Source organism: Lineus longissimus, chromosome 1 (assembly GCF_910592395.1).
Source record: "Lineus longissimus chromosome 1, tnLinLong1.2, whole genome shotgun sequence".
In the NCBI taxonomy this organism is placed as follows: Eukaryota; Metazoa; Nemertea; class Pilidiophora; order Heteronemertea; family Lineidae; genus Lineus; species Lineus longissimus.
Window position 1 is genome coordinate 27,464,848 of NC_088308.1, and position 26,552 is coordinate 27,491,399.

General features: G+C 40.5%; 1 protein-coding gene across 8 annotated transcripts; it reads left to right on the forward strand.

The window, feature by feature from the left end:
• The first annotated feature begins 575 nt into the window (after positions 1–575).
• On the forward strand, positions 576–26,308 carry LOC135495305 (PDZ and LIM domain protein 7-like). 8 transcript variants are annotated; one of them, XM_064783814.1, is made up of 16 exons: positions 576–760; positions 3,503–3,654; positions 6,237–6,297; positions 10,052–10,164; positions 10,709–10,821; positions 12,915–13,170; positions 14,900–15,130; positions 16,155–16,171; positions 16,452–16,479; positions 19,232–19,444; positions 20,164–20,210; positions 20,529–20,772; positions 20,936–21,116; positions 21,356–21,476; positions 21,753–21,868; positions 23,877–26,308. In XM_064783814.1, the coding sequence occupies exons 1-16, from the start codon at positions 635–637 to the stop codon at positions 23,961–23,963; spliced, it is 2,106 nt and encodes a 701-aa protein (XP_064639884.1). In that variant the 5' UTR covers positions 576–634; the 3' UTR covers positions 23,964–26,308. The 8 variants fall into 8 exon arrangements, with proteins under 8 accessions (XP_064639884.1, XP_064639842.1, XP_064639858.1 ...); XM_064783772.1 differs by lacking the exon at positions 16,452–16,479 and adding an exon at positions 17,460–17,829; XM_064783788.1 differs by lacking the exon at positions 16,452–16,479 and adding an exon at positions 17,460–17,829 and having other exon boundaries at positions 10,709–10,758.
• Positions 26,309–26,552: the final 244 nt, after the last annotated feature.

A 26,552-nucleotide genomic window follows, 5' to 3' on the forward strand; every position in this document is an offset into this window, starting at 1 on the left:
ATCATATTGATGATCTTTGACGTCATCTCTGACCGGGGGGTCATCTCTGATTACCTGTCCTCTCTTCAGACGCTGTGTCTGTAGGATGTGACTTCAAACCAGGACTCCGATGCTATGTCGACTCCAGATGCCATCGCGGACATCGGTGATACGCCGTAATTGGCTTGGCCTTGGCTTTGTGGGCCACTTTGAATGGTGTCGGGGGGGGGGGGGGGGCGTTTCTCATCATCAATTAATGTCTATGATAGGGACCGAGAGACCACTGATAACGATGTTAAATTTTTATCATAAGGCAAAATCTATGTCGTATCAGTACCATCTCATACGCAGGTCTGTCAGTATGACTTCTACGAACGATCCAATCTATTCCATCTAACTCCGCAAATTTTCGATAATTCATTCAGGCCCTCGATATCATTTCCTTCCCACAAGTAGTCTGACGACAAATCAAATGTACTGTTTTAAATAATGATAATTCGACTCGGAAGGACGGAATGAGTGGGACGAATGGTGAGTCATATTTCAGTTCATATATTGACCGACAGATGGCGAAAACCATAAATCGTAACGCAGCTGGGTTGGGTTGATATCGAAGTCACTTCGCTGTGAGATCAGTCGTTTCTTTCTTGCTAAAATGTCTGAGGGAATTCAAATAAGTGCCAAATTAGAAAGAACAACCACAGAATCGGGTCAACAGACACCATGGGGCTTTCGGCTACAGGGTGGAAAGGACTTTAGTAGACCATTGACTATTCTTAGGGTAAGATTCTGAGTGACTCAAAATCTCGTATTACTTCATAGTGTAAAATGTACGGTGTATATGTGTGTTGACATTTCATGTATATACTAAAGGTATACAGTGTTTCTCAAGTGTGGAAGACCTGATGTCAAGTATTATTTAGAGAATAATCTGTTAGGCCTATATCAATTGTTTGTGTATTTAAGCCTGGTTTTGTGAAAAGCTGATTTGTAAATCCCTTAAGTCCAAATTCGAGACGGGCTTCATCATTCTCATTTTTTTACATTGCTGAGTAGGCCTTTACCGATATAGCCATGGTCTTATTACTGATTGAGTGATTGAGTTCAAAAAGCCTACTCACTAAGGCCTAGCTGTGTCTCAACTCAATCAAATAGTCAATCGTCAATCAATCAATCTGTTATCAATCAAAAGTGAGTAGGTCCACTATAAGTATTTTCTTGAAAAAATTAACCTCGTTTAAAAGCTTGTAGGCCTGGTGATATTTGTCCCAAGAAAACCCCTAAGAAAGTTGGGACGCACTGGTCTGGCACCCCCCTGGATCCTCAAAACTGCTGAGGTTTTTGCCTCCTCCTTGTCCTATAATCTTGACAACAGAACTGACTTTTAGTTGCAGGGTGGGGGGGGGGGGGGGGGGGTTGTTTGCCTTGCCCCTACCCCTCTGCCAAAGGGGCAGTCTTGGGAGGTGTTGCTTCTGGGTTCTTGGTATGAGGGACACATCACTATAAATACTTCATCCAAACTCATAAACCCTTTGGCGTTGCTGTGGTGTGGTAGTAGGCCTAGTGAGTTGTGTTGCATGAAAACTTATTTTCGATGCAACTTACCTGGAAAAATGTGCCTGCCTCTGAAAGATGATAATAAGGTTCTGAACTTCTAATTGTGCATTTTGAGCAACTGAGCTGGAGCAAGAATTTCCTTCAGCAACCACCTGTCCTTTGCTGTAAAACAGGTTGGAATCAAAATTTTTCAGATTGTATGTTCTGCATGGGATGAAAGTTTCTTAACACTTTCGTCCTGGCCCTGAACATTTATCAAAAAAAGGCATGCATCTTGAAACCAGTCCCCAGTGGTAAGCTTGTGGAGGCTTGACCGCTCACTCAAAATGTGCAAGCAGGGAGAGGAGCATGTAAATGACTTTGTTATTGGTAGTGGTATGCATGGAGGCAAAGCAGGCTTAAAAATCCTCCCTCTGCATCCTGAGAGGAATCGATCAGAATCCTCTAGCTCAAGCTTATATCTTGCATATATAATGCATGCATTTATGATGAACTAGGGAATTGACATGGCAGAAAAAATGCATAACATCGCTCTATTTTTATCTAAAATTTGCCTCAGCTACGGGTGGTTAATATCCACCTGTTGCTCACTTCGATACAAGATGTATAGGCCTACTTGAAGGTAGCTTCATAACTGAAGGTAACTTGAAATTTTTCTGGCATTAGGTTACCTTTTCATTGGTTTCTTGTTGCACGTGGATCCCAGATGGAGTGAGGATCATGCTAAAGATCAATGGTTACGCCATAATGGGCAAATGTTCAGACTCTTATGGAATTGCCCTCAAGCTGAACATTGCTTTTCTCTTCTTAATTGTTTCTCAAAGTTAGGCATGCTGGAGTCTGATTAGAAACGTTACCTGCATAAATTGCTGGGTTAGTGGGATTCTCTTAAGTGACATTTATATAAGATTTATTGCTCTGCACTAACTTCACTGCCTGTCCACTATGCAGTTTGTGAACACTCTACACTTGTGTACTTTCTCCACAATTTATCAAAGACTACACAAACTGACAACAACATTATAATTCTTCATTTGGGCCCGTTCTTGCATGAAAATCTGTTATTTGGTCTGACCCTACCAATGGTTGTAGTTGTACTCAATGAAAGATGAGCCATTTTCAATAGAATGGCAATTTACAATGGACAATAGATCACTCAGAGTGTTCAATAGAAGATCTCAATACATGCCTACAGTTGTATGATTTAACTTGATCACTACTTTGTATCCAATAATAAGAAAGGCCCAGGGAGTTTTTCTGTACTATTTGATATACCACTGTGGCCACGGTGTATTCGGTGTGGTGGAATCTGATCAGCATGTCACGCATATTGTTCATGAGTCCTGAATTATCAAACTTGTGGAAGTTTTGTTCCTTCATCATGTTCGTCATGCAGTCATTCCTCATGCCCAGATTCATGCATTATTGGACACTCTTATTGTTGACTCCACCATTTGCCCAAATGTGCTGGCCAAGGTGTCCTTGGTATTAAATGCCTGGTAGTCAAGATAATCCTTGGCAAAGATTCTTTGTCGTCTAGTCCCCATTCTGGTCCCTGAGGCAGGGGCTTCTCAGCCTTTTATATTCCCACCAATTTTCTCCCATTTCCCACAATTTAGAATCAATTATCCATCAACAAAACTCATCATAGGGCATGAATCTGAAATAAACTTTTCATTGTAGAAACATCCCTACAAAAACGAAAATGAAACAAGGTGCCATTCTCGCCCACGATACTGTGTCTGTAATTTCAAATGCTATCATAATTTACATTTTATGTCCCAATTCTCATTCTTTATGACATGAATAACATGAACTAATCGATTGGCCATGAGAAATGAGTGGGAACTGTTGACAGTTGTTCTAGTGCAAAATTATGGCCCATTGTTTGGCAGTCAAATGAGTGCAGGGAGGGATCCTTCTCTTCCTTATCCCAAACTAATGTTAATGTGTTTCTATGTTACAGGTCACGCCAGGAAGTTTAGCAGACAAATGCGGCCTAAAGGGAGGCGATATGATAATGAAAATAGGAGAAAATGATGTGTCTAATGCCTTTCATAAAGATGCCCAAGCTTTTGTGATGAAAAGTGGAGACTGTTTAGAATTATCAATACAAAGGTAAGAAATGGATGGGAGAGATTTCCACTCATGTATTGTATAGCAAGAAGTATACTAAATACAGTGGAACCCCGGTAACACGACCTCCCAAGGGACTAAGCCGAAGTGGTCGTGTTACCGGGGTGGTCGCGTTAGTGAATTTAAGAATCATAAGTAGGTTTTCCCGCCAAAACATCGTCCTAGCAGATATGCTGTGTGTACATTGACATGCATTAATGACTACGCCACCGGGTGATTCGATAATTTGTGTGTATATCACGAATAAAAAATCATTTTCTTGAGTGTTTTGCGTTTAATTTACAACTTATGTAAATGAGTAAATAAACTGACGAGAGCTAATTAGACCAAACATTACATTAAAACTTGAGCATGCTAATTAGAGCAAGCATGTCATTCACACCATCGGCAGCTGCCCTTCTTGATGTCAAGCTAATATTCCCGCTAACATTGAGAGAGGTGATGTGAGAAGATGTTGAGAATTATTCCTGATGTCTTCCTGCTTTAACTTCAGCCAATTTGAACTGGTACTGATTAAATCATCTTTTTAAAAACGTATTTTATCAATATTACGACGTAGTAAGCATTCTTTACTTTGAGTATCGGTACTCTTACTAATCAACATAATTTATTTGTCCTAAAAACTACGTGTGCATGCCTCTTGACATCATTTAATACTAAATGATGAAAAACAAACCGTGAGTCGAAAAGAAAGTTTATTCTTCATTTTATTTGCGCTTACATTTGATCAAACTCACTTACACATCATTTATTTTCATATGGATTCCCATGGTCATTGTGTTCGAGGTGCTAACTATCAACACGGATTTGCGAGAAGGTGCCAATTGATACGATGCGGTCATGGTTGATTACGGCAATTAGGCCTCATGGTCGCGTTAGCGGGGTTAATTTGCAGTTTGGGACCGACCAAGCTGGTGGTCGCGGTCTGGGTACCGGGGTGGTCGTGTTAGCGAGGGCCAGTTAATGAGAATTAGAGAGAAAACCATTCGGGACCGGAGAATTTTGGTCGTGTTCGCGGGGTGGTCGCGTTACTGAGGTGGTCGCCGACCGGGGTTCCACTGTAGGACCTAAGTTGACTGGTCGTTCAATTGATTGCTGGAGATCTGTACAGAGATTGTGACTGTCCACGCCAGTCCATCATGTATGCAATCCAGAATGTGTAGCAGCCAGTGCGCACATAGAATTTTCATTTCTCTCACAGCTGACGACAGTGGACTAATACAAATGACACAATATTATCCAATAAGCCTTCAATTCAAACTGTATTTAGTATGGGATTTGGTGTTCTAGAATAGTGCCAATTAAATCCACATGTGTCATAACAGGACATCCCACTCAACTTTTTCATGAATGAAATGCAATGACGTCAGGGGGAGCACATACCCAGAATACCATATCAGATGACCTGAATTCCTGATGGGGTCAGACAGTATTACGGTAAAGCTATCACAATGGACAATTTTCATGCTGTGTTGATTCATTTTCGATACATTCCTTACCTTTTAGGGTAAAAACAACTATTGGTCAATGATGCTTCCGATAAGTAACATTGTTGACAAAATAACCGAAGGGGAATTCTTTCTGTTATCAGGTGTCGTATCAGATGAGTGACCAATTGGAATAATTATAGTCATCCACTGTCAAAACTGCCTATTAGGCACAAATTATACATACAAATCATTTTGTTAAACCTCATTTGTATTTCTTGCAATGCCATTTAACATTCCAGTGACATTTTTTTGATTATTTGTTCAATAAGTACATGTAGTAAGATTATACAGTTCGCACAATGAATTTCATTCAGTTTTTTTGGTGATGTAAAACTTCGAGTTCCAAGTTTTGTCTGACATGGCACTACAACATTCTTGGGAGTTTTGGAATGTTTAATTGCCACTTAAATTGCCAAAGAGGAGATTCTTCACCACTGCCCAAAGCTATCCCTGATAGTCAGTTCTGCCAGTGACCATAAAGACCATTAGGAATTGTCAACATCCTAACTCCTGTTCTGTCAGAAAAAATGTTTTGGTAATGCTCCCTGCTACATAGCTAAAATCTACAAGTATGCCAGATATCACTGTTTTATGTAGTTTTAACTAGAACTCTACATTTAATGCACCTACACACAATGTACAGGTGTACAGGTGTACATGAACGTATGGATGAGTCTTTCTGAGCATTCATGCTGCCCCCTATGTAATGAGTTGATTGTGTTTTTGTTTCAGTTTCTCAAACACACCTCGGGCTCTTCTGACTAACCTGTGCAGATATTGCTGTAAACTACATTCTTTCTCTCAGACACACGCTTTCTGTCTAGTCTACCATTTGTCTGCCATCTGATAACGAAGAAATCGATGAAGCAGCCATTCCTTTGGCCTCTGCGTTATTTTTTAGCATCAATCGCTCTGTCAGTATTCTAGTGGCAGGTGCAGAAACTAATGAACTGTCGGCAACGATACATTCCCGATGAATATGGGAAGTCCAGTATCCATCCTTGATCCCCCTTTAGATCAAAATCCAAAATATTAGCTCTGAAGTAATGTTTTGTTGCTGTCGATCCATTTCAGGGGTGGTCGTGCACCAATGCCAATGATGGGAGGAGGAGATTACCCAATGTACAATGAAGATGTAAGTAAAAGCCAACTTCTTTCAAAACAAATCACTTATTGAAGTTTACTGGCCTCAATCTGAATGACATATTGCCAAGTAAAGCCAAGGTAGCCAAACTTGTTATGAAGAACCGTGCCCTGGTTGTCTACTTTGATGAACGGTGTCAGTAAGTAACAGGTTGCAAATACAGAGCTACCTCCTACACATTTTGCAGCATTCAAGGTTCATCTACCTACCTATCCATGGCATCAATCCCACAAAATGGTCAAATCTCACGATTTCATTAATTACTTGGCGTTGACAGGCGACCACTTGCCAACACAATGCATTTCAACTTGATGAATAATATGCTCCATTCAATCTTGTTTTGCTATTTACCAACAAACAAAACATTTATCTTCTGTGTATTTGGGGCTGAGAATAACTGCTCGTACCTGCCCAGTCATTCCACAGGTAGGCCTACTTTCCTGATGAAAGGCCATCAATATTCTAAGCGTTCAAACTAGTTGTGTACCCAATTCTTGCATAGTTTCGCGGATACTCGGGCAGGCTGGTTGGACATTTACTTTCTAAACTTTCATATCAAAATGTCGGCTTATCGGCAAAAACATACCCGCACTCGGGGTGGCACAGGGTCTGATATTGTTCTGGTAGGTTTGTTGTGTTTTCGTAGATTGGCTTGTATCTTAGAATAGCACTAACTCTACCGCTTCATAGTTTCCTTCAAGTTACTCCTACAAGGTCATACCAGAAGGTTGTTAGTGTAGCGCTCTACCAGATGTTGTAAAGCTGGGGCAGGCTCTTTCTTTATTTCCTTGTTGGTATTTTGCTTTTAGTATGTCTATAGTCGTAGGCGATGAAAATGAATATTGCATCAAGTTGCCTCGGTTGAAACTATGTTACTAAAAGGTTTCTCTGACGATGGATAAGCTCATTGATTATGCTAGGCAATGTCTTGCATAGGATAAGCAATGATAAGGATGACGGATAAGCTCATTGATTATGCTAGGCAATGTCTTGCATAGGATAAGCAATGATAAGGATGACCGATAAGCTCATTGATTATGCTAGGCAATGTCTTGCATAGGATAAGCAATGATAAGGATGACGGATAAGCTCATTGATTATGCTAGGCAATGTCTTGCATGTAGTTGGCATTCAGTCATTGCTCTTTCATACTCGCCCTAACTTCTAATTCTAACTCAAGCCCAAGGCTGAGCGCCTGATGGTGAGTAGAGTGGTGCCCTAAAGTTATTTGATTACCATGTTGTGGTGTTGACTAAATATTTGCAGTCATGAACATGTAGTTGTTAAATCTACCTACATGTATGTCGACTAATATGTCAGACTTGTTGCTACATATAACTACCTTGTTATGAGATAGTTCAACTTTGCTAAGTTACGTCATAACACAGGTAACTAATGCAAGCAGAAGGAGGTGAGCTCCACCTCACTCAGGGTAAAGAATTCTGATTTTCTTCCTCAATCTTTTGATAAGAAGTTAGCATTCCTCATTGCACCTTTGCATCTGTAATCATGTAATACAGATTCATATGAAAGCCAAATGAGTACATTCCAATGTCATATCAATATCATAGAATCCCCTATTATGGAAACAATGGTCATATCTATCATGGGCCCATGGACTCTACTATGGGGCCTTAGATTCTACCATGGGCCCATGGCCTCTACCATGGGCCCTTTGACTCTACCATGGGCCCATGGACTCTACTATAGGCCCTTAGATTCTACAATGGGCCCTTAGATTCTACCATTGGCCCTTAGATTCTACCATGGGCCCGTAGACTCTACCATGGGCCCTTAGATTCTACCATGGGCCCGTAGATTCTACCATAGGCCATCATCAATTCTATGAAGGAAAGTCTTGCCTGTGTATATGCCTCCAAGTCTGATCTGGAAGTGAAAGGGTTTCTGGGAATATGCCTAGAGTCCTAAGACATGATGCATCTGCAAGGTCAAGGAAAGTCTCACTGCAACACTGGTTCTTTCCTTCACCACTCCTTTACCATTGGACAAATAGATAAACGAGGCCAAAACTAAATTAAAAGTTTTAGATGCCAAGCCATACATTATTTCTCGGTCGTGGCTCTTCATAGAGAGATTTCACAGAGATCTCTACTTCAGGCTAACTGAAGTTAAGCAAGGTGAGGTTGCCTTATTCAGCCACACTCATGAAGTACCTACATGAAACAGGAGCCTACCGTCTGTTCGTCTATGGCCAACTTACAGTCAATAGCATGCTTCTTCACTGAGATTGTCTCAGATTTCAAGACTTGTACTCTGAGTTTAGATAATAAAAATCGTGCAGCGATTAAGCAATGGCGTAAAGTTCATCCTAGCGCTAACATTGCTCTCACAGTTTACTTGTCTAGTTAACCACCACTAGGCAATGCTTACCCGCTAATGATGCTAAGATTCTTGGCTACAGAGTAGGTGGTAGCTAGAGCCCGGGTGCTGGAGGCACATGGATTACATTACTTTCATTTACATGTTCATGTAGAGTGTCAGGTTCTTGAAAGTAGAAACAGTCACCTTCTAGCCAGAATCTGCAGATTCCTGACACCTTGCCTACTAAAGGCCATCGTCAGTCAAATCTTACCAATCAATGGATTGTTGCTGAGCTTATTGTAAGTCTACTTGGAGCCAGAATTTGTCAAAAGTGTCTCATCAACTTAAGCATTCTCTCTTTGTCAAATCAACTTGCTGTGCCCAACCACTTCCTACTCTACAAGTGTAGTGCTAAAACCACAGATATGGGTAAAGCATTATAAGCCTGTAATATATTCCTCGTTGATCAGGTTGCATACGATTATGGCATATCATGCTGCTATTCTGGCCATCTGTATTACAGTAAATCAATTCTTGATATTGGTGTATTGATCAGGTGTGCAGGAGTATCTTATTCTGATGATAGTTGCTCATTAGTCTTTCGAAACAATAAGACTGTAGAGCTGAAAGACTCCATGCTTCTTAAATGCAAGTGCCAGAGCAAGTTTTCTCAAAGTGACTAGATTTCTTGTTGTTCCTTGTCGTTGAATTGCATAAAGAGCTGCGGTTCAGAGCTCATTCTTTCCCAAAAGGGTTCACTTTCAGAGCTACCATCTTTGAATCTTACTGAATCACACCTGAAAGCCATTGGCTGTTGATGATGAACCTCCCTCACCCACACTCCACACAGCCCCACTCCATCCTTACCCCTATCAAGATTTGGCTGATTCTTCTTCGAGAGAAAGGTGGTGATAGATGACAAGGTCTGTTGGAGAGTTGGTCTTTGCTGTCAAGGATTGAAAATCCCCATAGTTGTCTTGGAATCTGCCTTCACTATTGTCTTCCCTGGGGCTGACATCTTCACCATGTTGTCTTTCATGTCTTAGGTTGGTTGAAATTGCTTGAACCTGGGATATCGTTCTGCCTGGGTAGATTCCTGTGTTGTTTGCATACTTGAATGTTCGGTACACTTACTCCATGGTGTGCGATTTCAAGAAAAATAGCTAAGAGTTGGATGAAAATGGTTGGAATAAGCCAAGGTTGTTCTTTGCACTGAATGATCAGGATGTATTTGTCATGTTAGATCAATAGAGAGAAGATCAAAGTGGAAGTGATGATTCGGTGTGGGGTTATTCAAGGGTTTGTTTGGCGATGACAATTTGGGTTAGACAAATTTGTATTAGACTAGATTGTTGAAGATATTTTGGCCAGAAAGGGAAAGGAAGCATGCCTGTCCATGCTAAATATTGTTTGTTTTTTTCAGAACTCCGGCTACCTCAACCCAAATCCACAATACGGGACCCCAACTGGCCCTGGACCACGTGAATATGCTGCTCAAAATGTTACTCAACAAATGTCCAACTTAAACTTAAATCCGTAAGTGTTGTCCAGGTTATGTTTTGCCATTTACTTTGAAATAGCCGCCTTTTGAGATTATGTTGCCATTGCATCTAGATTTATCTAAAGCGCCCCCTCGAAATAAGCCCTGTACTATGAAGATCACTCAACTGGCGGCAAATCCCACTCCTTCTTGTACATTGCAACTGAAGCGGAGGCAGAACTCTCTGGATGTGTTCCCACATGTAATTGGTGTGATTTGCACCCGTTAGCCCATTAAAGATGATTACCTCAACTAGGAAGTACACAGACCTCAGCAAATTAACCGCCACTCTTTCAATTGGCCTTTGGAGCATCATAATATATCATTACCAGACATCAACGGAGGCAGTCCTTGGATGAAAATTAGCAATGTTGGTGTTTGCTGATAGAATGAAATTATGTTCGACAGACAACTGTTGGCTGGCTGAAAAATTGTGGCTGTTTTGCACTTAAGGGCTATCGATTCTCTTAGAATCAGTCGGAAGTTGTGGATGGACCCTGCTGCCTCTGTCTAATCTCTTGTTTCATATTGTCATTGCAGGATGCCAGCCCCCTACAGTCCCCATGGGCAGCAAAGTGCAGGTTATACAGGTCCGCAGTCTCCTTCTTTCCTTCATTTACAAAATGAACTTGAGTTTGATTATGAAGGTGGAGGTAAAGTTGATTGGTATATCATCATCTGCTAGCCATAGCTTTAAAAAGTAGCATTGAAAAAAGGTTTCCTTGAATAATATTTTTTATAATTTGGTTAGTCTCAATGTTTGACTCAGCCATGAAGCCATTGTCTCCTGGCTGTGGTTGATCAAAAGCAAAACATGCCCGATGAGTCTGTATGACCAGTTGTCATGACTCACTTATGGCCCTGGGTCTTGTAGAGTCATCGTAAGTTCACCATATTCAGACACCGCCCTAATTCAATACTCACAATGAGACATGGGTGGTGGGCATGATGAGGTACACATTCTATCTTCCCATGACATCAGCTAATTAAAGCCAACAACCCAGTCCCCACACATCCTTCCAAGAAGTCTCATCTTGACTCAGTATCATTGGTGACAGTTTCTTCGGAATTTCTTGACACCCAATCAACCTGTTGGGAGGGCAGGAAGGAAATGTCATTACAGTGAGGGAAATGAGTAGGAAATTGAACACCTAGGAGAGAAATATGGTGCTAGGTGCAGCTTACATTAACTGTGAACTCCAGAACCAACATTAGCTCTCACTTAGCTTTAGAGGAATGCTAATGAAATATTGCTTTCTTTGAGTAGATTTCCCCGAAGCTTGAAATGACCAATGCTTACTGTTCTATCGAGGCTGTGCCATGACGTCAATCAGTGTCGTTGAAACTGTTGACGTCACTGGTAAAGTGTGGAAGTAACATGAATTTGACATCAAAAATGGTATCAGCTGCTTCAGTGATGACTTTGTCTTCACTGCACCAATTGGCTTTGCAAAGAGTTCAAGTAGTACAGGGGTGCTCGAACAAGGGCTGATTTACTGACCTAAAATGTTTTGATTGAATGACAAGGAAGAGTTTTGTTGAGCTGTCAACTTGTCAGACTAAAAGTGATGAGAAATTATGGCAAATGCCAATTTTCTTTATGTTGTGTTTGGAGCAAATTGGTTTTGTCATAAAAGTGCATTTTGCATTGTATGTCTTAGATTGCGCCCTTATTGGATTAGCTGCAAAAAGTATAAATATGTCAGTTAAAAAATCCACCATCAGATGAAACACTAAACTTGTGTGAAGCGATGTGATTTTGGCTGGCGGAATGAGATATGATCAATTCTACTTTTTGGTTGGACATGCAAGCCCGGCTGGTATTCATTGATTATGATTTTAGGTGTTGATTTTGAAATTTCATTTATTCTAAAATTGTGTATCCAGCTGTCCGTTTGAATAAAGTTGCCCCTGGCCGCCATTTGCAAAATGGATGACGTACAAGGACTACCTTTAGGTCAGCTTGGAATCCATGAAGGTTTGTACCACAAGAAATCTGATTTATTGATTAGATCCCTGGTATCATCCATGGTGACCATGTCCAGCCAGCCTTCACTTTTGTATTGTGTAGTTGTAGTGTTGATTTATGTATTTTTAATCAGTTTTGTATACATTTTGCTTGCATTCTAACATCTGTAGTGTATAGTACTGTACTGTGTAACAGGTGTTTGTGCAATATTTGCAGAATGCTGCCCTAGATGGCTGGATCATGTCGACTGTCAGTCGATCTCTTCCACTTCAGTCAACTTTGACTATTTTGTTTTATGAAGCTTGTTCCCGTAGGGGGATCACTGCAGTTTGGGAGTGGAGGGGGGTTTCAGGGACACTAGGATCATAGTGGTCTATATATGATGGTTAAGGTCTATCGGCCTGTTGTTGACTCTGCTGGTTTGGCTGAAGCCTACAGAGTTCAGTGATGTCCTATCCTGTCTGACATATTATGCAGTTGTTATTATAGAGACACAGCGTGTAGTCATAGCACTCCCCCTTCAGTCACCATTGCTAATGCATTTGCAGAGTAGATAACTGTAGACCTCGACCTACACACTTTTGCAACTCTGAATCCCCTGAAACTTGAAACGCTCATTTCTTGTATTATCCCTGCAGTTAAGTTCATATAAAAGTGAGGCATAAAACTATTCTCACCCCGTTTTATAGTTGTGAAGGTATTCGACTCATGTGGACATGCTGAGGTTTACATTATCTGTTCAACTTCCCCATGTTATGAACCAAAGTCTTCTTTCAGATGAGATTGATGCCAGTAATAACAATGTCTCAGTAGCTCCACCTAAAGATAATGATACTCCACCGGAGCTACCATCCAACCCTCCACCAGACTTGCCTGCATGTCCGCCACCTGACTTTCAGCTGAACCAGCCACAGAGAGTGGTTAAGAAGCAGTACAACTCGCCTGCTGGGCTGTACGCTGGTCAGACTGCAGGTGAAGTGAAGGCTGAGTCATACACACATTCTATTATCAAAGCAGCAGCAAGACCTGCAGGGTAAACTCATGGACATATTTTTTGTGGCTTGTAGAAGGTGTTGGCAATGATGCTGGTTAAACAGCTCTAAAGCTGTTCCGAATAAGATGAACAAAATCAAGAGTGCATTTAGCCAGCATCAAAACTTCTGTATTATCAACTTTAGTCTTATTTTCTTCAATGCTTTGTACATTACATGCCAAGTGCTGGGTTCAGAAGATTCGAGTCCTTTTCAAATGCCAAACAGTCCTACAGGTGGGGGAGTATTGACGTAACTTGTGAATAATCTTCTGAGCCCTGGCTTAAATCATGCTCCCTTGACTGGTAGTGGATCCAGGGTAGAATGGCTTCCACAGTATGCAGCAACCCTTGATCTCCGTCAGATGTGATGTCATTCCACACCATCCACTGCCACAATGGGGGGATTTCCATGAGGTACATCCAAAGCAAGAACACATACAGGGTGGGCCAAAAACAAGCTTTCTCACATTCCAACTCCTGTTTTGCTTGTGTACCTAATGGAACTCCCTCTGGGAACACCTTTCCCCTACCTCTCTTAGTAGTTATACAGCTTTCTATATCTTCTGCCATGTTTGCTCTATTCTAGCTCCCGGTGGACGACAGCCTTGGCAAAGGTATTGCTTTATCAATGTTGGAATGTTGTTTGAACTTGTGTTCATAGTTTTTACCCTCCATTTCTACTCATACCTCCTTCCCTCAACCCTTTAAACACTGGAGTCTTTTTCTTAGATGAACAAAAGTATTGACTGATGTGTTGTCAATTGACTGTGGAAACACTAAAACCTAGTCCGATCATTGTTCCTATCAACCTGTGCCGTGAGTTAATACCAGTATCATGAAAATTGGTGATCAGCCCCAATGATGACTCTGTAGACACCGCCTGCCCCTATTAAATACTCCTGCCCGCTTTATGACATTGATCTCCTATGGTAGAAGGGCCCCCTCAGTCATAGCCAGTAGCCTGTTGTGTTGGTGTTCATTCAAGAATGTTGGGTGCATGATTCAGATATGATTGACCATGAGGAGAGTATCCAGTTGTTTGGCCCATGTTTCACTTTTTGCTTTGGTTGCTCTTCTAACAGCAAATGTTTCTTTTTCACTAACGTATTGTAGTTTAATTCATTATTTCCATTCTGAATGCAAAGCCTGAACTATGTCATCAGTTTGATATAGTTTGGTACCATAAATTGGCAGTGCTGTTTATGCAGTGTCTTTCACTCAGGCAACACTGCTATAGAAGACTTGTAGACATACCATTTGTCTTGCATGTACAGTACAATGTATGTCACGTATTCATTAAGTTAATAGTAACAACATTATTCAATATCAGTGTATGTTTCAACCTACATTGTAATCCTGCTATTGTAGTCTTGATACAAGAGTCAAGAAGTGCTGAGAACTTGAGTGAACCTTTGTCAGTTAATTGCTCCCAACAAAATCTAAACTTTGATTAAGCAGCAGCAATCCGTTACATTTGTAGTTGGTAGTGTTCGTAGTTTACCATGAAAACTTGACATGGTATTAGCACACAGGCTCCACAGTAACTTTTGAATCTACCACACACCAGAAATGAAAACAAAGATGACTGACCATTTGCCATTGTTTTGTGTCATACCAGTGTGTACTCTAGTTCTCTGCCCTTCGGCCATCACTCGTGTTCGAGAATGCCTATCTGTTTTTCTGTTATTCATCTCATTGCATGAGCATGTTTTGTGTTTGTTTGCTCCAGGATCTCTGAACCCTCTCCATCCATACCCGACGCTCCTGCATTCGAACCGAAAAAATCCGAAACATATCGGCTATTGAAAAAAGAGGAAGTGCCAAAGAATAATAGTGATGTGCAAAATGGCAGCAATTCGCTCTCAAGGAAAAGTAAACCAAAACCATTAGTTAATGATGATCCTGATCGTGAGCCGATGCATTCCCGCTCATTCAAGATGTTGCAGCAACAACTACAGAGGTAACAACTATGTATTTGTTGTATTGTTATACCTTATAAAAGGTCAAAGTAAACGGGTCACCTTGTCATTCGCTGCTTGAGCACAGATAGGTTCTCACAGTGCATATGCTTCCCACAGTGCTGCTATGCATTATGGTACTATGCACTAGAAGCTACCTGATGGTGATGGGTCATCACTCGAACCCAGGGTTTGAGAGATGAATCCGGGGAATTAGCAATGGCCATCACTAATGTATCGTTGCAGACTTCTTGTATAGAGAGTACATGTAGCTCTTCGATGCATCAGAAATTGTGCACAATCTATGAACACTTTGTGTGCGCTTTTGAATAGCCCGGTGTCATCCCTATCTGAAGTTGCATTTTCCCCCTGGTTTCTTCTTTGATTATATCTGTATAGTTACTGACTGTCCTAGAATCTATTTGCTATCCCATGGAAACAGAGGTGAGAATTTGAGCTTGGATTTTGCATCAGTTTATAAATTCATAATCTAAAATTCCCAACCACGATGTCCTCGTTGACAGGACCACAGAAGTATTTTTACTTGCAATTATTAAACACATCCTTTTATCGTTGTTTTTCTCACATTTTAAGTTGATTATATTTGATATCTGATGTAGGGATACATATTTAGTGAAAAGAAACTCCTTTGACGGTTATGCCATTTATCCTGCATAACAGCATGGTGGCCGTTGAAGGAACAAGTTGCATCATGATTTGAATGTCTTGTGTTCATTCAGACTTTTGCTTTTGGCATGGGTGCATGCTTTGTTCCTGATGCCAAAAAGAGAGTGGCACCCCTGGCATTGTTTTGGTACAGAAACACCCAGAAGTATAGTACCAATAATCAAATTGCTTGGAGTTGGTGATATTGAAACTCTCCCAAGGCGAGCCAAGGACAAGGAGACCAAGTTCAAGAGAGTGCATAATCCCTATGGGTGGCAGTTTAAAAGTGCTTTGTTTGAGGTCAACTTTCAGCTCATGTTTCACCTGATTCTTACTCTCTGTATTTCTGCTTGGTTTCAGTGACACTTATGGAAAAGGTATGTACAAAACCACCATGGCTGTCCTGTTCGGTTACGTTTGTGCCTCAGGAAAGTTGTAAAAATGTTCTTGCAAAATATACAATAACATGTTTAAGACATATATTTTTGCGCTTCTCATGTTAATGAGTCTTCTAGATAACTCACTAAATGGAGTATGATATTCAATTCAGTTATAATGTATGATCGTTAAAAAAGATTACAGTCCTAATTTAATAAGCTCAACTCCACAATCGTAGCTGAGTAGCTGAAATTATTTTATTATTTTGCCTGCAATCAGAAGAGATAGTTGCATATAGAGAAGTGAGGTGAGTCAGTAAAGTGACTGAACTATTTCGTATTTTGATGTTGATCTTTGGAGTTGGGCTGTTTACATCTTGCTTCAGGCTCAAGGTTCTCAATTCACTAGGCCATGGCCTACAAAATGTTCCAATTTCGCAACCAAAATGTCAAACACTGCAACCAAAATTTCTAACTTTGCAACTTTGCGATGGTATAGCTCATACATGTACTTGTACATGTAACCCTGTTCTGACACATAAAAGAACAAAGGTTAGTTACTCAATGTTGCATCGCTTCTAAAGGTTGGACAAGTGCCTCAGACTGTTTTGCTGTCTTTAATTCTGAATTGCGAACCCTGAGCCCTGTTCATTGTATATTGTCACATCTCATTTAGTTTGTTAGACAGATTCATCTTGCTCTTAACTCATCTTCAAAATCTACTTCTCGGTCTTTATGTTGATCTTAAATAAGTCTCCACTACATTTCATCTGTGTTCTGTAGACATTTGACAAAAGTTACTTTCATATCATAACACCCCTACACTTTTGGTTTTTGCATGCTGAACACTTTTCTTGTTGTCAATGTTATTCTGTGGCTTCTTCAGTCCGTGTATTTACCCAATCTCACCACTTTTATATTTCTCCTTGGCTCAAATAGAAAAATATGTCCCTGTCTGCAACCGTTCATTCACTATATTATCTCTAGTATAATCAAAGATCTTCAGTTAGACGTTCTGCCTTTGATCAGTATTTCTCTCCATTTTTTCATTTTTTCTTATGCTCCATTGGCTATTCGACCTCTACTTCTAAAGCAAACATCATGTACACTTCAAATCATTGACTGTCTCTTCAAGGAGCAAGTTTTGAATCTGTGTTCAATACACCTAGATACCTCATAGTCATAGATCCTTACGGCTAACTCTTATACTTCAGTTTTCACCACCCTCTTAAAGGTGAGGGGTTATTTTTTTAGCTTAGTTACTTTTCAGTTGGGCATTACATTTCAGAACCCCTCCCCCCAGCGATGGCATTGAGGCAAGGTTCACCAAACCCTGATATTCGAGGTTCTCCTTTACCAGCACGGGTTTCCCCAAACCCTGCCACTGATAGGAAGTTCTCACCAGTGCCGTTTAGGCCAGCTTCCCCGCGGTCGAGTTCACCTCAGATGCAGTCCGTTTCGCCTCAGATGGCACCAGAACGGAAAATGACACCACCGTCTATTGCTGTTACACCTGAAGTTAACAAACCTGAAGTTAAAACTGCTCCGGCTCCTTATGTCAAGCAATACAACTCCCCTGCTGGGTTGTATTCTGTCGAAAATACCGCAGCAGCGGAAGCGCCCCCTGCCGACGCTACTGTCCACATTATGGTTGAACGGTAATGCAACATATCTTAAAACTTGAAAGCTTGATACATGCTCTATCACCACAGTTGTTCTTTGGCACCTCTTGGTTGCTTAGTAACCATCTGGTTACTATGGTTTCAACATGGTCACTATGAATTCCACTTGACAGCCGTGGTAACCGTGTTGTGCCATGGTGATCAAGAAGTAACCATTTGGTTGCTAGGGCTACCATGGTGTTGCCTTGACAACTGTTCCCCATCTCCCTGGTGATGGTGTAGCCCCAACAAACCCTAACCCACCTTTCCTGTCTATCATCTGTCGCTCCCACATAACCCATCTATCGCGCTTGCTTGTACAGATCACAGACTCCAAACACAAGACGACTGCTAAAAAATGCTAGGAGTCGTTAACAATGCTTAGTGCAGTTTGTACAGTTTCATACTCAGTTACTGGTTCTACTCATTCTATCCAACCCCTCACTCTAATTGAATGTTATACCACCCAGTTATGAAGATATCAACTTCCTGAGAACCAGTAACTTGGGTAATAGCCTCATAGTTCATTAGGTGCTGGTAGCTGGCCCACAGGCTTTCTTCTCAGTGAACATGAAACTTTTCACAAAATGTAAAATTGTCACTAAAGTGACTACTTCTTGCTCAGGAACACTATCAAAGGCCTCAACACGATCACTAGTGCTTCATGAATGGAACTATGTGTACATGCCTCATCTTGAGTTCATTTTCCCACTTCTACCAGCATCTACATGTTTGAATCATGTGTGTTTTCTGAGTGTGGTGTGCCCTCTGTACACTCTGTGTGATGACCGACCTATTGTTTCTTTCAGGTGGTGGACATGCCAGTCCTTCATGGCAGAGGTAGATTATAACCTGTCATGTCTATGTGGATGGTGTGTGGCTTCAATTACTAATCATTTATGCTGTTGTGTGGACATGCTATGCCATCAAGTCTCAAAGTCGCTGATTAATAATTCTGAGTGGAAATAGTAGTCAAGATGTTTGGCCAGTGGATGTGAGGGCTGGGGTCAAACAAGGGCAGTGTCAAAAGACTAATAGCATGGGCTGCTCAATTTGAAATGATATACATGTACAACTGCAAAAACATTTGGTAACAAAATCACTCCACCTGCCCCTTGAAAACGTCATCTTTTGAAAAGCTATAACTTTGAGACCTGATTTTGCACGTTTATGCTGTTGAGAATATTCAGATTTCATCAAATGTCGTAAAGTTCCATGAATCAGTTAGTTTTTATTTCTTAAGTTTGTCAAGAGATTTTGATTGTCTTTCTTGCACTTGTTGATTCAATGAAACCAAGAAAACATTGATGGAAGTACAATGTGATAAAGTCATCAAGTTTGGTATAAAATGAGTCTAATTGTTTATGATTTTCACTAAATGCATGGCATGATTTTTTAGACCAGTTGATGAGCCTTTGCCTGATTTTGCCGACGATGGGAGCAAACTTTACCGCCCTCAATTCAGCGATACATGGAAGCTCCTGCAAGAGAAGGAGGCCAAAAAGGACAAGGAAAAGGCTGAAGATAAGACTGTTCCTTCAGAACGACCGGCCGAACCAAATCTAGGGCGTACTATGAATAGTTTACGACAACAGCTGACGACTGAACATCGGTAATGCCACCTTGTGTTTCACCTGGAACCCACTACTCTACAATACTTCACAAAAAACTCTACTCTTCTACAATGCCAAGAACTTCAACGAAAAACTTCTGTGTGGTCACACTCTACCCATCCCTACTCAGTCAATCTAGTGTGATAGGTTTTCTTGGCAGTGCCCCCACCTACCCACAAAGATCTTGAACCAGTACAATGCCTGCTGGTATTTCTGTCCCAAACTGTTTTAGACTTGAATCGATACTCATAAACACTGGTAGCTCCTTTAAAACAATTGCTTCAACAGTTTCATTAACCACTCTTATGTTTGCGTTGAGTTTGAATTCAGCATGTGTAGTTTAAGTCTGATAGATTTCTGTCCCCCATATTTTGTGCATGAGATATGTTATGATGACATTACTGAGAAGGTCATTAGTTATATGTGATGTATCCTTGGTTGAATGTAACGTTAGTGTATTTAGCTGTATGTTGGTTGAAGTTCAAACGTAATTCAGTTTAGTCAGTGCTACAATCTGTGGGTGATGTGAGGGGAACGACTTAAAACTTTGTGTACTAAACCTGTCTATATATCGAGAATATCTTGACAACATTCCTGAAATTGTAGGCACTACATCTTACTTTCGACTTGGGGGAGGGTGTTGGTGAAACTTTACAAGCTAGTCAATATCCTGGGTAACGTCTGCCTGCTCATGTGTGGTCTTTTTGTAATATTTCAGAGATCCTGGTCCATCTCATAACGCTCCAGCAATGAGACCCTCACAACGTAAGCATCCGAAATCTTTATAAACTATTCACTATGTCATATGATACGTTCTATCAAAAATAAATATACTTGCATCTATTCTTGGAGTAACTGGCATCGTGTTTTACCTGTAGATTACAAATACTGGGGCCAAGTCACTGACTAAAGAAGAATAGACTGCTGTCAGTCACTAATTATAGCATTAAAACATGCAACCAACCCATGCGAGCCGAGGGTAGTCTGAGAAAGGTCAAGAATTGTATGATTTACAAAATTCTGAAAGACTGAGCTGCACTTGCAAAAAACTGCATTACTATCCTGTCTAAATGTTGATTACAGCTGCACCAGCACCGGCCTGGCAGCCCCGGCATGTCCCCCCTGCACCAGTGGCTGTACCCAACGCTCAAGTCAGTGGTCATAAGTGGCAGCCCCCAAGTGCTCGTCCCACTGCACCTCAACAAGGCCAGTACGGTGCGCCATCCTCAGGTCGTGGTGGAACTAGAGGGAGGAAGGGCGATGCTTCAATGAGACAAGGTGATTCAACAAGGATCCCGGTGTGTAGTCAGTGTGGCAGCCCTGTGAGGTGAGTGGTCTTCAATTGTTTGTGTCACTGCAGTTGCTAAATGTTGAGCAGCTGGACTGTTGTCTATGTGGACAATCACTTCTGAGGAATTCTATTGACGAACTGGCGTTATTTGTATTGATCTGCTTATAAACTTAAGCTAAATTTCATCACTTGATTCCAGGGGTCCTTTCGTATTGGCTCTGGGCAAAAGCTGGTGTCCAAATCACTTCTGCTGTGCCAACTGCAACTGTAAACTAATTGATATAGGCTTCATCGAAGAAGGCGGCAAGCTTTATTGTGAAAAAGATTATGAACAGTTCTTTGCTCCTCATTGCAAGAAGTGTAATCAAGCTATTATTGGGGTAAGTCCTTTTCTAGTTCAGTTGTATGGAGGCCAAGTTCTAAAAACTATTCCTGTCACCACCTATTTCATGTGACCATGATGTCTAATGGCCCCAAAGGATGAATTAAAGACAGGTTGATTATCCAGATCGTGATGGTAAAAAAATAGTCACTTTGCTTCAAGATCTTTGAACATAGTGGTTGTGAGCTTTACCTCTTCCCTGCAAAAGCTTTGATACCTGTTTGATTTATCTTTCAGGACTGTGTTCATGCTATGAATTCCGAGTATCACCCACATTGTTTCGTATGCACGCATTGTCGGCAACCAATTGGAAACTCCGGCTTCCATATGGAGGATGGGCAGCCTTTCTGTGAAAGAGGTAGGTTAGCCCGTTGGTCTGTGCGCATGGAAGTGCCAGTCCACTATGGGCTACTGTCCCCATGTGCAGGGTCACAGACACCAGGTATGACCGACAATGGCTTACATCCAATGGATGTATTGAGCATGGGTATTTAGCCTGAATGGCTGGGAATTGAACCCAGAATCCACTTGGTAGATGGTTGCGATGACTGTTAGACCATTGCGGCTGTCTCTGTCCAGTGCTTGGTGATGTCCCTACCGAAGCAGACGTAAAGAAACTTGTTTTCTTTTGCAGACTGGATGCAGATGTTTCAAACAAAGTGTGCTGCTTGTGATTTCCCTGTCGAACCCGGTGACCATTGGGTTGAGGCCATGGGAGCGAACTACCACGCTGATTGTTTCTGTTGTGCTGTAAGTATTCTTATTCTCCTCTCCAATGGGTCATCCGCATGTATCATTCTCTTACAGTTGTTTCTTTAGCTAGAGGTGTTCTGGTGCCAATAGATAATGAGAGAGGTGCTGTAGTACAAGGGCTTCATGGATTCTTTTTGAGTTCTGAGTTCTTAAAAAGTTGCAAAAAATGAGAATGTGGAATATTTCAAGGAGAAACAATGGATGCATTACTAGATTTTTTGATAAAATGAAAAGTGATATACTTGTATGCGGTTCTGACAACTACACGATAAGCTTATTCAAATAATTGCAAATGGTGTTTTGCATAGGTGTGGTTACGTTTGGTGATTTTTGGGACGTTAGTAGTGCTATGTGTTATAAAAGTTGTATGAATCGAGCATGATTATGATCCCTCTGCCAATGCTTCGTCACCCTCTCCCTAAACATCGTGCCTTTTCTCTTTTCCCAGTGGAAGGATCATGCTATCGATGTCCCAGATGGCGTGATCAAATCATATACGAGCTGAACACATCCATGGTTTGTCCGCTCCTTCAGATTCAAGCATGATGTTCATTGTTTACTGTTTCACTTAGTCAGAATCGAAATGATTTGATCTTGATTCACAAGGCTTGGGTCCTCTTCAGACCTTTTTCTTCTCAATTTGCTTAGATATGCACATTCTGACTACAAAAATGTATAAGTGAGGCGAAAAATCGTCATCTCTGCCAGATACTCCCCTGTTAGAAATGTAACCTATGTCACATGATTACAAAATTGAAGATTTGTTGGCATCGAAAGCGACCCAAAATCTACAACATTAGCCAAGAAAGCTTTTGTGAATCAAGATGTGAAAGTTAGCTAACGTTTTCTTTTCTTTTGATATATTCTCCATATTGGAGCACATCGAATGGCGATGCAATGGTCCTGGCTTCAACAAGGTTTACTTTCTCAAAGCACATCCCAGTCAACTTTGTAAACACTTTGATATAAACTCTTTCAAGTTTTCGGGAAGCTATTTTGGTTGAAATATCAAGATTTGTAGATTGAGTTAGAATCTCCTATGCACCCAAGCCCATGCAACTTCCAAATACCACCTCATCCTATTTAATACTCCACCATTCAAATTGGCACCCATACTCTCAGAACTTGAAACCAGTCTCGATAAAACACTCACAGTTCCAACTGTCATCTGCTACTTTTATTACTGCACCTCTCTCATAGGCACTGATTTGTGAGAACGTAAAGGTTTATTTCAATTTGTGATTATTTGTGGTGACACTTCGTCATCACAGGGTAATTTGCCTGCAGGTAGTGTACACTGTACTACTGTATTGATTTGATGACCAGATTAAAGATGACACACCTTATTTGTTCGACTGAATTTCACCAGTGAATATATAAATGAGATACGACAGCTTGATAGTCTTGTGTAACTACGCATGCATTCTTGTTGCAAGTACAATGTACTGTGTGGTCTGGTTGATCTCTGAAAGTTCTCTGTGGGAGCTAGGCGCAGGAGGAATGGTAGTGTATCAACACCATCTCTGAAATGTTCTTATACATAACCAAGGGAGGTAATACATCGATACCCTTTAGCAGACGCTTCTATCTTGTCCATGAGAGAACGAATGGTGACTCATTCTTCTTGATTTCATCATTCCACATGAATTGTTTAAGAACATTTCAGAGTTGAGATTTGATGCCAGCCTGATGAATTTACACATTGTGTAAACACCATGTTAGTTTTTTCTGATCAGAATGTTGGAATGCCTGCTAACACATTTGCATGCATTTTATGGTAACTTTGAGCCTGCAATATTTTGCATAAAAATCTCAAACAGTCTGGTCTTTAACATAAGAAAATGTGTGTGCGTGTCTCGAAGTCTCACAAAAGTTTATGTACATATCTGCCTCAGTGATGAAATCGACATGTTTCTCTAAATAGTGATTTCATTTGAGGAAATGAGTGTAACAACTTGACCATTTGGTGAAGTAAGATGCTTAATATTCTGTTTAAATATTGCAGGTATGTCGCAAGCCGCTGGAAGGTCAGACATTTTACGCCAAGGATGGCCGTGCCTATTGCTCGCAGCACAACAAGGGAAGGTTCTAAAACTAGAAAAATTCTTATACTGGTACTATTCAATTTACTTGAAATGCTATTTCTATTTCTTTCTGTTACTGTATGTGTTTGGGACATGATTTACTCTGAAACATTTGTATAGTTACCCGCATGCTTCCTGAAGTGCTGTGAACTGGTTGTGAAGATGAAATGTACCTTGGGGTCCATTGTGTATGTTCTTCGTATGATCCATTGCTCCTGCCAACCCCTTCAAGAACTATATGTCCATCAAACGTTTTCAATTTCGTATGAGAATGTTCTGTGCACCATCGAGAGAGATGCTAGCTCGGTGCTCAAGACAGACTGTCATTACGATCTTTAACATTAGGTTTTTTAAACTGTGGAAATTGTAATTGTGTTCAATCTGCGTTCGAGACATGGGAATTTGGTTGATTTGGTGAAGGAGAGTAATGTAGGAATGGCACTTATAAGTTGTTAAAATGGATAATTATTGATTGCCAAATATTGCTTGTTTGTGACATATTTAATCTAGGCTTTAGATATAGCTTTTGCCCCAGTAGATTGCTAATGTAATACTTACACAACATAGGTTTGAGATTTTGTTTTCGTTGGTGATTTGTTTGTAATGCATTTTGATATTTTATTCAATGGTTTAACTTCACTCGGTTACATTGTCTGCATTTGATACAAGATTCTAATTAATTGGATAAAATGACCTTGTGTCATAATGAAACAAGTATTTTCCACGGTTATCAAAACCAGTGGTCACAACCATTTTGTATATGTCTCTGCTTTGTACATAAAGGGTAAGAGTGAATTTGTGGCCAAATTTTGAAAACAAATATTTTGTATCTTTGCATCATTTTATGATTTGTAGATACTTGTACATACATCTTGTGCTGTTCCTGATTATAAGCAAATGACATGCTTGGGCTGAAAAAGCAAATTAGTGCTGGTATTAACTTCTATGTGCTTTTTATGCTGCTATGTACAAGCCAATATTTCACTGGTGTCTAAGTAGGCATATGTGATGTCGTTTCAGAATGCTCTCCCTGTACAAACTTTTGTAGTGCTTACCTTTTTGTCCATGACGATGACAACAGTAGCCACATATCTCGCTTTTAACCTGACAATAGTGTCCAACATGATGTTCGGAAGTTCTTAAAAGTTTACAAATTTTACCATTTTGTCAAACAAGGAAGTACTGTACACTGAGTGTGAGGCTTGGCTCATACCTCTGCCTGGGCCTTTGTGTGTGGTGTTATAATTGACTTACAATATGTACCATGAACAGTATCTTACAATTACACAAGGAAGAGGTCTGCAGTATGGTGCTAGAAATCCTAATACCTGACCGTCCAAATCCGACAAATACAAAATGCACACATTTTGCCTTCGTAGTGAACTCTATGCAAAAAGTCCGCTCTAGTTTATAAATGACATCTTCGATTCTGATAGAGTCTGAAAGATATCCGCCCAGATTTCATCAATTTTTCACCAGGGCTATTTGTCTCGTTGATGATTATGTGATCATTCTGTCCATATGAATTGGGTACTCTGTACACACAGGATTCTCTTTATATTAGAAGACATAGATATACAAGAAACAGTGATCTGATATTAGTCCACTATTCATATTCACCTGTTCCCTGCCTGCCACCTATTGTCAAAAGTGTGATTAAAACTTGTATATACGGATGTCTATAATGTTTTATGATGTTAATGGGATTGTTTTGATGAATGTACAAGGTTGCAAGGTTTTGTACGATGATTTGTAGCAACTAATATGTAATACAATGAATGATACCAAGTATGTATATACTTGATGATACCCACTCTCCAATCTAAGGTCATTTTGTCAAGGTAGGCTGCTTTGTTATAAAAAATCAGTATGCAGGTTTCAGTAAACTGATGTTGTGATTAACTGTCTCAGACCAGATTTGGAGGTCAGATTTAGTGTTGTTGGAGTTTTATAGATTGTACTTTGATGCCAAGAACTTGAAGATACATTTTGATACTGCTTTCTATTGTTATGAAATGTTAGCATTCTTGAAGGTAATCTCCATGTCATTAACTTGTGTCTTGACCATTGACCCTGGCCTTGGAGAGTGGGTACTGCGACTCATGCATGTAGGCCCTTACCATCTTGAGCTGTCATGTAGCACACAAAACAGTTTATTTAAGAAGATAGAGTGGTTTAAGAATATTTACAGGTATATTTATTGTCTAGAGATATTGACAGTTATAGAGTGTATGAAATGATATTTGTATTAAAGTAGACTCCATTTGTATTGTGTCTTTTAACACCTATTGACCTCTGGTGGCTAAAACTTGTAGGATGCCATAGATTAAATGAAGCGAGTTGTTCAAAATGATTATCTTCTTTCTTTTGTTCCTGCTTTGACGAGACATTAGATAACCATCTCCCCCACCCCACTCCGTCATAACGTCTCCTAATAGGAGTATGGATGTGTCCTGATCAGAGAAAATTGGATGAATATGACCGATTTGGGAACACGTGTCCGATGCGTCTCACTGTACAAGTTGTCAACATGGTGAGAGAAATGAGGCAGTCACAGCCAGGCCGAATCAGTCCTAGCTGCTCCACCGTGTTGACAA

Bases quoted from the DNA above. Each gene is read 5' to 3' on its own strand.
- LOC135495305 (XM_064783772.1), top strand. From the start codon at position 635: ATGTCTGAGGGAATTCAAATAAGTGCCAAATTAGAAAGAACAACCACA. The intron at 3,655-6,236 runs GTAAGAAATGGA...GATCCATTTCAG, and splicing joins TTAGAATTATCAATACAAAG to GGGTGGTCGTGCACCAATGC. The intron at 10,822-12,914 runs GTAAAGTTGATT...GTCTTCTTTCAG, and splicing joins GTTTGATTATGAAGGTGGAG to ATGAGATTGATGCCAGTAAT.